The 15,766-nt window shown below is 34.8% G+C and overlaps 1 protein-coding gene across 11 annotated transcripts in view; it reads right to left on the reverse strand.

Annotated features, from left to right (window-relative positions):
- DENND1B (DENN domain containing 1B) overlaps positions 1-15,766 on the reverse strand; it is a 263,126-nt gene that overhangs the window by 188,662 nt on the left and 58,698 nt on the right. For all 11 annotated transcript variants that reach the window (XM_082701929.1, XM_082701927.1, XM_082701928.1 and 8 more), the window contains one exon: positions 8,300-8,343. In XM_082701929.1, the coding sequence (XP_082558055.1) occupies positions 8,300-8,343 (44 nt within the window). The remainder of the gene's footprint in view (positions 1-8,299; positions 8,344-15,766) is intronic.

The raw sequence follows: 15,766 nt of genomic DNA on the forward strand, positions 1-15,766 counted from the left end.
CATTGGGGAACCTGCTTCTCCCTCTCCCTCTGCCACTCCTCCTGCTTGTGCTCTCTCTCTCCCTGTCAAATAAATAAAATCTTAAAAAAAAAAAAAAAAGAAGAAGAAGAAGAAAGAAACAAACAAACAAAGAAAGAAAATAGTCATACTCCTTGCTCTTTGAGACATTTTCTCTAACACCTTTTTGAGCAGCTTCATTATTTTCCTCATACAACAGAAACAATCAAATTTTCTTTTTCATATTTTATTTTTATTATGAACCCTTACCAGATCTTTCACATTTGCTTTTGGGTTTTGTTTTGGGGTTTTTTGTTTTGTTTTGGTTTGGTTTGGTTAGGTTTGGCTTTTTAGCAAACTATAATTGACGGACAATGTTGTATTTGCTTCAGGTATTCAACACAGTGAATTTGCTTCAGGAATTCAACAATTCGATACATTATGCAATGCTCACCATAAGCAGGGCAATTATCATCTGTCACCATACATTAATACAATATTACTGACCATATTCCTTTATCTGTACTTTTCATCCTTGTGACTTATTTATCTTGCAACTGATAGGCTGTACCTCTTAATCTCCATCTATGTTGCCCATCCTCCCCAGACCTTTCACATTTGAAAATTATTGGTAATAAATTAACCATAACCATTAAGCCTCTATCATCTACAGTAGTTTAGTTTTATTTCTGATGATTGCCTAAAGGCTCTGCTATAACCTACAGGCCAGGGTTTGTGTTTTCAACAAAGTCAGTCAGTCTCAGAGCCTTGGAAAAAGGTTGTAGCAGGTATTTCAAATTACCGACACTTCAAAGAATAGAGGACTGGGGGCATCTTCTGAAGTGATACCACTTAGATAACGTTCAGTCCATTCCAGTGGACTAAGGCCAAACTTCCAAGACCCGTTTTGGTCAAGAAGCAGAAAGCTTCATGAGAGGGTTAAGGTAAAATCTAGCAAACCAATAATTAATTGCATTGTATTAAATAATAATGAGAGAAATTTCATTGCCTGAAATATTACTGATGCTGTTTTAATGATCTATTTTTTGGACATATAAGGAAGCCCTCCCTCCTCTTCCTACACTGTGACCTACAACAATTTAGTAAACTCTGCTTCTATAAACTGAAATTTTTTTTTTTTAAGATTTTATTTTATTTATTTATCAGAGGGAGAGAGGGGGAGAGAGCAAGCACAGGCAGACAGAATGGCAGGCAGAGGCAGAGGGAGAAGCAGGCTCCCTGCGGAGCAAGGAGCCCGATGTGGGACTCGATCCCAGGACGCTGGGATCATGACCTGAGCCAAAGGCAGCTGCTTAACCAACTGAGCCACCCAGGCGTCCCTAAACTGAAATATTTTTAAAATCACATTTAACTCCTACTGATTCCCTCCATCCCTGAATTCAGAAACTCAGTTCCTAAGTCCCTTCATTTTTTCATACCAATACTGTTTTTTGAACAAATTTGATAATTCTTTCATTTTACCAGTATATAACTGGAATATTGATTGCACAACCATCATCTTAAAGTGTCATTTTTTAGAAAGATGCTTGTTTAATCAGCCACGGCAAGGCACTTTTAAGAAACAAAGGTTTGGCTATACTTATGGAGCCAACAGAGTCATCCCAGATAAGGTGGCCTATGCCTGGCTCACAGGGTCTAAACTTGAACATGCTAAAGAGGGTCCCTTCCTCACAGAACAGGAATCTTAGCAAATTCTGTGAATCTTGAGAAGAGAAGAATTAACCAAAGTTATAGGCAGTATACATAAAATCTGGGAAAGACATTTGTGTGGACCTAGTTTCCTAGCTTTGGGATAATAAATAAGAGAAGTTTGAAAAATCTAATCTGAAATTCCTTACGAAAACTTTCTCAGAAAAAAAAGTCAGTTTTGTCGACATAGCAATTATTCTACACTACATGGTTCTAGGTGTGTAAAGTAAATTCATGAAGGCTTGTAACTCCCTTGCTGCACCCATGTAAATACTCAGGTCAAACTTTCAGGGACATGATTTATTTTGTTTTCTAGAATAATCTTCTCTAAAATTATTATACTTGTCAAAGGAAGAAGAAGACTATAGGAAAAAATTGTGAAAGATTGAACTGAACCAAAAGACTACTGGTTGTTTTCATTGGGAAATAAGACATTCCCTAATACTCTTCCAGGGGCTCTGAGACTTTCATTGTCTTGAAGCTATTTTCCAACTCTGTAAATGGTAGCAATGCAAATAATATTTGTCCACAGACATGTCTCATAGAGGGACAACTGACTGCCCTCCTCCCTCACCCCTCCCCATGTGGACAAAGCCACTTCTATGTCTATTTGTAAATTTATTACAGCATTCCCAATTTATCCATACAATTCTGCTACTTTGAGCTCTCCTTTGAATACGATGCAACATTTTACTCACACTCTCATCAGTTCTAAAAAATCTTCAAAATTAAATGTTACATTTGCATTAGAGTCATGATTATATCTTCTTTTAAAAATTATTCTTTAATACTAGTCTCAGAGACATTTAGTCTAATGGGATAAATAGAAAATATGGAAAACGACAGATCTAATAAGTGGCATTATTTGGGAAGCATAAAATGCCGAGGGAACTCCAGGAGGTGCTTTCATTCTAGACCTGTGACATCAAGAAAAGGCTTCTTGGAGGAAATGACCTCTAAGCCAAGACTAGAAAAACTGGCAAAAGGGAGAGCAAGTAGAAGATTAGCATTTCAGACAGAGAGACTCACATGTTCAAAGACAGAAGATAAATAAATGGTACAGAAGAGAAAATAATGTTCACTACAAAATATAGACCATTTCTTTACTGGAGAATGGAAAGGGATACTGAGAAAGAGGAGGCTAAAGATGCAAACAAAAGACTTGAAACAAGGAGCTTGATCACGTTGAGAAACTGAACCTTATCTTAAAGGCATCAATGGGAAGTAGTGAGTTTAAATGAGTCTTCAGGACTAGAAGTTCTGGAGTCAGTGTCTGGCTTGGAATAATGGCTCATTACTTATTAACTGTGTGACTTTTGCCATGTAAATTAAGTACTTTGTAGTTCTGTTTATCTGTAAAATGGGAACTATAGTAGTCCCTTCACTTCCTAGAGGCATTATTAGGATTCAATGAACTAATACAGGCCAAGTACCTGGAAAGTACCCAGCATAACAAGGAACTAATGACACTAGTGATAGGAGCAGCAGTATTTGTGTTTTAGAGAGATCAATCCATTGTCTTTTAGATCATTTTAGCTACACTGTGGAGGATAAATTAAATAGGCAGAAAAACAGAAGAGTTAGGAAAATAGGAATTAAGGAAAGGATCCTAGAACTAAAGAGAAGTGGAGAGACTGGCAAGACATAAAAGAGGCACGAGAATTAGGATCTGAGGACAGATTGGGAATAGCAATTGCATGAGGGACAGAGAAGTAAATATAAATGCACAAGAGTCCTTGACTTGGAAAAGAAGGTTATGTGGGAACATTCACTGAAATAAGACACCCAAGAACAACTACTCCAGGTTACTCATTTAACATGGCAGGCACACTAATACAAAAATGAGTCTGGGGGCGCCTGGGTGGCTCAGTGGGTTAAAGCCTCTGCCTTCGGCTCAGGTCATGATCCCAGGGTCCTGGGATCAAGCCCCGCATCGGGCTCTCTGCGCGGCAGGGAACCTGCTTCCCTTCCTCTCTCTCTGCCTGCCTTTCTGCCTACTTGTGATATCTGTCAAATGAATAAATAAAATCTTAAAAAAAAAAAAAAAATGAGTCTGGATCGCAAAAAGAGGAATGCTTCAAAATATCACAGCAGATTAAACATTTCATTTGCATTATGGAGAGAGTACATCAGAGAAATGGAAAAAGGGTATCTGAGACATAAGAAATGGCCCAGAAGCATGAAAAGACTGCAGTTTGTGTGAAAATAGGAAAAGTACTCAAGACTGAAGGTAAATAGGATGTATGACCTGGGGTAAGGTCTTCATAACCTTCTTTCCTATCCAAATGACGTCTTGGCCATTACTAAAAGACTACAGCTCCACGGTCCTGTGACTTCTGCTGATAGCCATCCTGATAAAAAGAAATCTTAAACACAGTTTAAGATTTTCATGAAAAAAAAAATAACTAAAAAGTAACAGTTTTGCCAGTTAAACAGCAGATACCCACTATAGTCATCAATTAATGGCACAGAAATTTCAGAAAAGTCAGAAAGCACACATTAGAGAAGAATTTTTACATATTACTACCTCCTATGCCATTAAATTACAAATCTTCCTGAAGTTCTATAAAGTAGCAAAATTCTCAAACTTGTTATTCACCTATAAAAATGATATTCTACATAAAGCAATTTTATCTAAGCCTCATAATAAATTGGTAAACATTCAGCCTTGCAATATTTTAACAAAACTATTGGTTCCTACTTACAGAGTGTTTTTCACATGCCAGGCATGGTGCTGAGTGCTTTATAGACTCGACCTCATTTCATTCTCACTCTATTCTGTCAGATCAGTAAAATCAGTCCCATTTTGCAAATGAGTAACTACGAGAGATTAAGTCCCTATCTAAAGCAACACTTCACACAATCTATAAATACAGAACCAGTATCCAAACACACATCTGTTTGATTCCAACAGTTACAAGATTTTATTTCTGACCCCTCTCTAAAAGTATACTTTTCTCACAAAGATTGATTCCTCTCACTCAGGAAACACGAAGAAACCATGGTCCAAAGTGGGCGTGCTATATGCAAGCAGCAAATGCTACAGAAACATGAACCATGAAAATGGCAAGCAGAGAGTTGGGGGTGGGATCAAGCATTCTGAAAAACAGCCTCAAGCCATTAAGTATAAATGTGAACAATAGAGAACTAAGGGCAATGGAGGGATTATCTTGATAGCAGCAAAAAGAAACAGAATTACTCCTTTTATACAGAGGCTGTGAACCTCTCACAACTGTGTGAAGGGATACTGTGACTATCAGTGGCATGGATGGGAAGACTTGGTCTGCATTAATCTTCTCAGCCAGAGATAGCCCTCAATGTATTTTCAAAACATAAAAACCTGACATCAACTCAGTGTGTTTAGCAATCCTCAACTTCACTCCCAGCTTTGTATTTCCTCAGGCTGTAACACTTCTCCATTCTTCTCCAATCCCCAGAGTCCCATCCACCCCCTACACAAAGATAAGTCGACATTTCTTGGAGTGACAAAAATCAAATTCATCCTCTCTACCCTGTGCCCCACAGAGCACCTCTGCATGCAACCTCTATCCTCCTTCCCCCTTACGCTCATCTTCATTTTCACTCCTAAAGTAACTAACCCTTTCCGAACCTTCTGATGCCCTTAGCTGAACTACTGCAATAGCCAACTAATTTCCATGTTTCCGGTTTCTCCCACAACAAATCTGTATGGAAATCTCTTCCCGACTACTAACACACGTATTTTGCCAGACCACACTCTCCTCAAGTTCATCTGAAGGACTAACTCTTTAGCAAGGCCTTTAATGTAACCAAAACCCGGCTCCACTTACATTTACAGTTTCATTTCCTATTTCCCTATAGAAAATTCTCCACTGTACCCCCGAAAAAATTGAATTATAGCCCCTGAAATGTGACTTTGAACTGTCCCACTGGTTCTTCCAACTAAAGAAGGAAGACACACTCGAGGAGCCTGTAATAAATCAAGATTATGACAAATCAACAACTCCATGTAGTAGAACAAAGGGTAATGAACTTATTTCTTTGGATTAAATAACACAATGATTTCAAATTTTAAAGATAATGAGGGGGAAAGAACTGTTATGATAAACTATTTTTATAAGAGCTAAAATAAAATAACTGAGTAGGATCTGGGTAAGCAACCCAAGCAGAAAGAAAATAGCTTCATTGCTAATAAATAGCACATGGCTTTGAGTTAGACAAACTTGCCTTCAAATCTTAGCTCTGCCTCTGATAAGCAGCCCGATCTCAGGCAAGTTTCTTAACCCTCACTTTGGGGGAAGATACTATTTCCTAGCAGTACTGGGCGGGTCTGAAGACAAATGAATTATGCACATAAAGCACACAGAATACTGCCCAGTGCAGGGTAAGAGCTAAATAAAGAGCTTTTTAATAATTATTATTACTGAAGCAAGTCTCAGATCCAGTGAAAAGGCAGTGTAGCAAGAATCAGTGTACAACAGTACGTGGTAAAAAAAGATGAGAAATACACACAGAGTACTTGAATCACGTGCAGTACTCAGAATATTCACCTAAAAGCATATAGGAAAACCATTCTTCAAGGCCCTTGGCTAGATTCCTACATAAAGTTTGGTTTCTCCAGATACAATGTGAAGTATTTAAACAAAATGGTATCTAATGGTCCTTTCAGTCCTAACCTTCAAAAAAATGTGTAAGAATTGCCATTAACTGGAATTCTGGACATTCATCACCATTACCCAGTTAACTGCTTTTGCAATTTACTAGGTATGTAAAGGCTTATTAATGTTCCACTAGTGTCACGAATTTTGGGAAACAAAACATTTCAGCCCCAACTAAAAAATTTCTATCACCAGTTTATCAGTCACAAAGAGGGACAATGATAGTTGGTCTCACTGAAAAATTTACTCAAGTACATGATCGCCCTTATGTGAAACCCAAAGTGAGGAGTCTTAGATTTCTTAGGAATTCTCAGGGGCAGTTTAAGAGATAGAAAATTAAAAAAAAAAAAAAAAGAAAAGAAAAGAAAGCATAACCTGGACAGGAGGTTTGTTCTTGGATAAGTGGACAAGGAAGAATCAAGAATACCAGAAGAATAGTATTTCAAAGTGCTAAAATGAGTCAGTAAGGCTCTAACCTAACTACACATTACTTAAAAACAAACCCAATTACACATCATATAGCCAAACCCTGTCTTCACTGGGGACTTCTTTTGCATACTTAAGATATTTATAAATCTATTCTTTCTCTAGAGAGCTAAAAACAAATTAAGTGCATACCTCTCTTTTTATGTGAGAAAGAGTCCAAGATTGCATTAGATTCAGTTAATATTTAACATACCCATTTACTGATTTTTTTCAGTGTAACTTCCTAGTCTTAGTATAGATTTTCACACATAAAAAGTTATCCTTCTACATATCAAAATCACTTGTCTGTATACTTATCTGTGAATGAACTGCTCTAAACGAATATTCTTCTGTATACTTATTTCTGAATGAACTGCTTTAAACAAATACTTTTGTCAGCTTTCAACTTATAAATTATGAGAATTTTAAGAATCATATCTGTGAACTTAACGGTTAAGCTTATCCTAGTACATTTTTAAATTTTAACAGTGACAAGACTGTTTTATACCCTTATTATGCAGGCAAAAAAAATAAGAATATGTTCATCAGATTTCCATAAAAATTGAAATCTGTGTTTTAACCATATATTACATAATTAATTTCAAAATGATAAATCTATAATATAAAATTTTAAAAGATTTTTCTATTTACATATATCATGTCAAAATAATTCATAATTTTGGTCATACTAAATACTTAAGGGACTATCAAAGACTACAATTTAAAGTACAAATGGAGGGCGCCTGGGTGGCTCAGTGGATTAAATCCTCTGCCTTCAGCTCAGGTCATGATCCCAGGGTTCTGGGATCGAGCCCCTGCATTGGGCTCTCTGCTCAGCAGGGAGCCTGCTTCCTCCTCTCTCTCTGCCTGCCTCTCCACCTACTTGTGATCTCTGTCAAATAAAGAAATAAAATCTTTTTAAAAAAATTAAAATAAAAAATAAATAAATAAATACAAATGGAATAAACTCATTCTGAAGTCTCATTTTCTTTTAAGAAAGTAAAGCTATAGGTATGAATTACATAAAAAAAGAAAATATCAATTCAACATATATGTAAATGATTTAGACAACATTGTAAAAGGAGAGAACTAATCACTTATTTACAGCAGTTACTACTTCAAGTAGACAGTAATAGTAGGAGGGTATTCAACAAAGTATGGTATTGTTAAGTTTTTTTGATGGGAAAAATTTTTAAGTGTTTCCAAATACATTCCAGGGATAGATTAAAAAAGAGCAAAAATATGTTGAAACTGTAAACATTCGGTTCTTATTAGTTTTGATGAAAGGGCTTCCTCATCATCCATCTATTTGGAAACTTTAAAAGATTTTCCATATATATTCTGCACACCTGATGATCTTTTTCCTCACAATTGGTCAAGAGAAAACACTTAATAGCAAGTCATGTATAGTAGTAGTTGCTGAAGTTAACAGTAGTAATAATAATAGTACTCTAGTTATAAATGATTTTTAAAAATTATGTGGTTCCAACCTGATCACCAAAGTCCTCCGGGAATTTCCACAATACCACCGGATCTGTAAATAATTGACACACAGCATTAAACAGAGGCAAAAGAGCACATTTACACCAACTTCTTGTTAAGACATTGTTAGAGCTACTTTTTAAAAGATTTTTAAATTTCTCTTTAAACATTTACAGTTGAAGAAGTTAAAAATAAAGCATTTTGATCTTTTAAGCATTTTAATGATCTTTGGAAATAGGAAAAATAAAATTAATAACTTAGATTATTAAAACTCATTATTTCTTTTCACAACTCACTTTTCTATTTATATACTTTATATTTTAAGATTCTGAAATACAAATTTTAAGATTTAACTACACTTGACATATTGGTTTTAATTTGAAAAGAAAAATATAAATGTGGCAAACATGCAATTAAATGTATTATAGTTTTTAAAAATTAGATTAAAATATATCATTTTAAGTTTCCATTTAAAATCCTAAATATTTATGAACACTGTAATAATGCTTGCTTTATATCAAATTCACTTTTGAAATCCTATATTTGCAACTCTATGAAGGCTTTTATAAAATAATAGATATAAGGCAGTAGTTATAAGGTATCAAGCTTACTTAAAATACAAGTGATATTTGCAGGGCATTTTAAATAAATTTTTCTAATATATCTAGTTATTCATATACATAAACCAATGTTGCTTTATAAATATTCTCACTGGTTTTTCATTTTCATCAATTCTCTCATTATTTCTATTCTACTTAGCATATTAAAAATAAGTCGTTTTAAGTAGCACTAGTAAATATTTTGGTTGTACATTCATTTTTTAATTGTGTCAAACTTCTGAACATCTGTACTTGTGCTTTAAAAAAGGATAATATTACTTCTGAAAGAGACTTTACAAGCTCAAGATAGTAAAAGTAACAAGTACCACAGATACAACAGGATTTAAATTCTACGCCAAGTAAAAAGGGCAGACCATTTATGTTCACAATAAGTTCTACTCCATTATTTCCACTATTCTGTATTGCTTTTATAAAAACAGTCCAAGAATGCACAATTTCAAGTTTTGAATTCCAAAACTCAATAATTACCTAGCAACATTTTTAGTATGAGCTATCTCCTCTTGCTGTATTACTTAAGTTCAAAGGAATTTTTTCAATTATTTTAAATTAAAAAGAAAAAAAAGCATACTCTATATAATTAACCTTTTTTATTTAGTAAAGAATAGAAGGTTTCTATATAAGTCAATACAAATTAGAAATCATTTAAAACATCTTATATAATGATTTCAAATTTACACAGATAATATTAAATGATTATCTCTTCATGTAAAACAAACTGTAAAATTCTAAAATGAATGACATGTATTATAGGTCACCAAAAATTACTCGAGACATGGAAGATTATTTTGGAAAATATGTATGTATGAGTGAAGAACATGTGTTATGTTGGAAAATATGTATGTGTGAGTCAGTTTTACCCCCATGATAGTATTAAGATTTGAATTGCATAAAACAAAAGTTAAGTGATGGAATCTTCATGAAATAGTGTTATTATTTTGATAAAGTTAATACACTAATGGCCATATAACCAAATCAATTATACAGAAATGCAGAATAGCTCTCGCCTATACATAACGGAGTTAAAGAGTTTCAGCATGAATATTTAAAACACCCCATTTGAACAACCTCAATTTTACAGCTGTCATTTAAGAAAATGTTTGTGACAAATTTCTTACACTTACGTTTTAAAACCAGAACGTGTACCTTGTACAGACAATGGTTTGCCCCTATTGTTCATAGCATTTTCCCAAGTACGCTTTGCTAACTCACTTTTTCTCATCCTCTATTATACTGGGGGTTTTTTCTGTATTGCCTATTCTTTCACAGAAAGAAGTAACAGGTGAATTAATGAAAACAGCATCTACTGGTTTAATTATTTAGTGAAAAATATCCTATTTCTTTTCATTAAATGAAATTTCCACTTCAGCACTCAAACATTTATTGTAATGTGAATCCATATTTTGAAATGGATTAACTTAGTTACTGCCTGTATTGTTAGATTTATACCATATCTGACTCATCTCTGTAGAAACTTTTCACAAGTACTGCAAAGGAAGAAAAAGAATGGCTCTGAAAAAGAAATAACCTAATTCTCAAATGTATGCACAAAGGCTGAATCTTCTATTCCCTGAGGATTACTTTCTAGATATCAGATCTGATCAGGCAATATTAGGTCGATTTTCTGCTTATTTTATGGATGAAAGGATGAGAACCGCTGGCAGAAATCACGGCTACTGGTGAGGCCCCATGTACACTGGGCTTCTTTTCTTACCAATGTCTACTAGTAATTCAAGGGAGACTCCATATCTTAATTTTATAGCAACTTTTGCCACCAACAATCTAGAAACCAAATAAATATGATTGGAAGAATGCATGACTTGATTTGCACACAAATGTAGTTAGTCTCTTATTTTAATAACAGATGTTAGAGTATAGAAAGGAAAATACAAAAATTTTTATTAAATCAGTAAATTTGGAATAAAAATATTTAAAATATTATTTGTGCATCACCATCACAAGTATTCCAAATCCATGACTTTTTTTTTTTTTTTTTAATGTAAAGTGAGATAAATTCAGCATTTTTTTTCCCCTTTGCTATCAGGTCTTTCATATTTTTCAGCCCTTCACAGAAATCAATAATTAAAACAACTTAAAATACTAGTGTGATTCAACTACATTATTAAAAAATGGAAGGCAGGGGCACCTGGGGTGGCTCAGAGGGTTAAAGCCTCTGCCTTCTACTCAGGTCATGATTCCAGGGTCCTGGGATTGAGCCCTGCATCGGGCTCTCTGCTCAGCAGGAAGCCTGCTTCCTCCTCTCTCTCTCTGCCTACTTGTGATCTCTGTCTGTCAAATAAATAAATATAAAAATCTTTAAAAAAAAAAATGGAAGGCAAACTTTTTAATTTGCGTAAATGAATACCATTTACTGAATTCTGGGGAATTCATAGATGAATCTTTAAAATTACATATTCGTAAATCACAGTTCAGAGACTATACACTTCTGAAAGGTAGACTATATATTAGTAAGTAATATGATGGATTATAGCTTTCAGTGTTTGATTTACCTACCTTGTAGAATCAGAATTTTATGAAGGAGAAAACCAAGGGCCAGAACAAGAAGGAGTTTGTCTTAGTTATACTAAGGCTAGTCAACGTGAGAGACCAGAAATTTCTTCATTGAGATCTAAAGAGCACCTATTTTGTTTTATTTAGATTTCATTTGTTTATTTGAGAGAGAGCAAGGGAGCATGCACAAGTTGGGGAAGGATAGCAGGAGAGGGCCAAACAGACTTCCTATGAGCACAGAGAGGGCCTCGATTCCAGGACCCCAAGATTACAACCTGAGTCAGACACTTAACCGACTGAACCACCCAGGCACCCCAAAAGCAGCTACTTTAAATAATTTCCAGAATCAATACCTTTCTCTGTCCCATTTAAGTTCAATTTATTCCATTCAAAACTCTATACAGCACTAAAGAAATAGAATAAGTCCCTGAAATCCAAAGTCCTATAACACACATGAGGAAAGAGCTCTCTACTTTTAAACAAACTATTGTTTTAAACAAGGTATCCTGTAGAAATACTTGGGCTCAACTTAAAAATTCACTGGCCTAATAATTTCAAAAAATGTTCTGAATGAAGGAATGGTGACGTCTCTTTAATGTAAACAAGCAAGACTTGTTAAGGAAAATATGCAATTTTATTCTTCCGCCTATGGAGATATAAGGATGAAATAAACAAAATAAGATCTCTACAATTTATAGAAAAGAAAGTATCCAAAACATATAATGCAATAAAATTTAATGACTGTTACACTAAATGTACAGGATACTACACTACAACATATGGAAATCTAATTTAAAGTCACTGAACTACTTAGGAAGGAAAGTACATGCAAACTAACATGTCAGACACGCAAAGGATGATCTGAGTTCTAACATGGGCAAGGGAGAACATTCCAGACTGGAAAAATAATATGATGTCTTGGAAATTAATAGAAAGCACAATGCAATCTAGAAACTGAAAAAATTGGGGGGAAAAAAAAAGGTAATACATCCCAAATGTAGAGTGCAAGGGAGAGAATCTCAAGGGATAAAACTGGAGAGGTAGGGGACAGACTAGAGTTTAAAATGTATCCTGGGTATCCTAGAAAGCAATTAAAGCAGATGATGACATAAACCAAATGAGAAAAAAACTGTAAATGTACAAAGAATACAGCTAGAGTGTATGTTGTTATGAAAGTCAAGGGGAAAGGGTACATCTAAAATATTCTCAAATGTGGCAAAATATTAAGCAAAGTGATTACTAAAAAATGGCAACTAGATGTAAAGCATAAAGCCACAATAAAATGAGCTTCTGTGAAATGATGGGAAGCAGAAGGCAGCCCTGAGATCATGCAGTGAGAATGAACGAGAATGAGCAGGCTGAGTGTATGGAGAGAACTTCTAAACAAACACTGTACAAGGAAGAAGAAAATAAAGGTAGGAGGAGAGAAAGATGAAGCTATATAGATTTGTTTTCTTTTAGTATGATGCGGACTTGAATAAGTTTAAATGATAACAGGAATTAATGAGCCAGCAGAGAGCCCAAGAAAAAAGAGATGGTATCTCTGAGAAGGCGGGAAGAACGGCAAGCTGATCAAATCAATGAGATGACCTTGGAAGGAAGCTGGAGAATGGTTTCCATTGTTAAAAAAAAAGGGAGAAAATCTGAATCCAAGGAGATTTTAGAACTGTTGGTGCAAAAGCAAAAGTTTTGTGTAAAAATTGCTAATTATTTTCTGTGAAGTATGAGAAAAGCTCTCTGCTTAAGAGAGAAGTTGCTGGTGGCTGATGGAAGAAGTGTGACTGTTTCAGGCATTGGTTAGTATCAGATTTGGTAGGTATCCAACCTAGTATTTAATGGCAACAATGCGCTATTTCCCTAGCATCATCCAACAGCTTAGGTAAAAGATAATTGAAAGATTCAGTCAAGGTGGTTGAGGTTTTTGTCAGTCATGTGTGATGGAAAGAAAATTAAAACAGAAGAGTTGTTATAGATAGGAATTGCTGATTTAAAACTAATAAAAAAGGAAGTGAGGTGGTTTTTTTCCCCTGTAAAATCCATTACCACTAAATGTTATACCAAATCAGGCTAATGCATTTTAAAACAGTATATTTTCAGTAGAAAATCTACTGCATATATCGTAAGACTAGGACTGACAAATATGGTAAAATCAATACATGCAGCATTTATAATTATGAAATTAGGTGCCTGAAGTTCTGTCTTAAACTAATGAATAAAAATGCTTTCTGACTCTGATCAGAGTCAGGTACTGAAAAAGGTAAAATCAATTTCCATTCTCTCTTCCCTATTGCCCACTCCTTCCCTCCCAAGTTTACTATGCAAATATCATTTTCTACATATGGTATTATGTGAAAAATATTAAAAAGCATGCATGGAGTTAGGTAATTACATTTAAAATTATTTTTTCTAGGGCACCTGGGTGGCTCAGTGGGTTAAAGCCTCTGCCTTCAGTTCAGGACATGATCTCAGGGTCCAGGTATCGAGCCCCACAACAGGCTCTCTGCTTAGCAAGGAGCCTGCTTCCCTTCCTCTCTTTCCCCCTCCCTCTCTGCCTACTTGTGATCTCTGTCTGTCAAATAAATAAATAAATAAATCTTTTTTAAAAAAATAAAATTATTTTTTCCAGCTTTATTGATAATTGACATACAACAATGTATAAGTTTAAGGTGTGTAACTTGATTCAATATGTGAAAGGTTCATAATAAGGTTAGTTAAGACAATACAAATCATTGTATAATTACTAATTTTTTGTTTTTGTTGTGGTTATGGTGAGAACATTAAAGCACTACTCTCATAGAAACTTTCAAGACGACAATATGGTATTGTTAACAATAGTCACTATGCTGTTCATTAAATCCCTAGAACTTACTCATGTTGTAACTTTAAGTTTGTACTCTTTGACCAACATCTCTCCCTCAGCTCCTGGCAACCACCATTCTACTTTCTTTCTTTGAGTTTCATGTGTTTAGACTTCACATATGAGTGAAATCATACAGTATTTGTCTTTCTCTGACTTATTTCACTGAGCATATCCTTAAGACCACTCCATATTTTTGTAAATGGCAAGATATTCTTCTTTTAATTTAGGGCTGAATAATATTACATTGTATATATTATGTATATAATATATATATAATATTTTATTATACACATACCTCACATTTAGACATTTAGGTTGCTTCGAATCTTGACTACTGTGAATAATGCTGCAATGAACATGGGAGTACAGATCTCTCTTCAAGATAATAATTTCATCTTCTTCTGATATATACCCAGAAGTAGGATTATAGCGATCATATGGTAATGATACTGTAATTTTTTGAGAAACTTCCAAACTGTTTTCCATGGTGGCTATATTAATTTGCATTTCCACCAAGAGTGAGCCAGAGTTCCCTTTTCTCCACATCCTTGCCAGCATTTGTTCTTTTTTTAACATATTATAAGATAAATATGTCAATATGGTTTTTTTTTTTTTTTTTTAGATTTTATTTGTCAGAGAGAGAGAGAGAGAAAGAGAGAGAGCACAAGCACAGGCAGAGTCAGAGGGAGAAGCAGGCTCCCCGCGGAGCAAGGAGCCCGATGTGGGACTCGATCCCAGGACGCTGGGATCATGACCTGAGCCGAAGGCAGCTGCCCAACCAACTGAGCCATCCAGGCGTCCCGTCAATATAGTTTTTGATCTGCATTTCCATAACAGTGATGTTGAGCACATTTTCACATATTTGTTAACCATTGTATTTCTTCTTCAGAAAAATGTCTATTCAAGACCTCTATTTTTTATTTTTATTTTATAAAAGATTTTTATTTATTCATTTGAGAGAGAGCATGAGAGAAAGCATAAATGGGGCACGGGGCAGAGGGAGAAGGAGAAGCAAACTTCCTGCTGAGCAGGGAGCCTGATGCAGGACTGGATCTTAGGACCCCAATATCATGACCTAAGCCAAAGGCAGATACTTAACTGAGCCAACCCAGGGGCCCCCCTCTGCCTATTTTTTAAATGAATTATATATCTGATTTTTTGTTATTGTATGAGTTCTATGGATCCATATATATTTTGTATATTAACCCCTTACCAGATATATAAGATATATAAGCCAAATACTGCACAATCTCACTCATATGTGGAATCTAAAAACATGTATATGGTTTCAAACATCTTCTCCCATTCTGTAGGTTGCCTTTTCATTTCCTTGTTTCTTTTGCTGTGCAGAAACTTTTTAGTTTGATGTAGTCCCAGTTGTTGTTTTCTGTTTTGTTACCTGTGCATCTGGTGTCATATCATGTCACTGATAAGACTGATGTCAAAGAGCTCATCATCTATATTTTCTTATAAGAGTTTTATGGGTT

This window comes from Mustela nivalis, assembly GCF_964662115.1.
Source record: "Mustela nivalis genome assembly, chromosome: 16".
NCBI classification, from domain to species: domain Eukaryota; kingdom Metazoa; phylum Chordata; class Mammalia; order Carnivora; family Mustelidae; genus Mustela; species Mustela nivalis.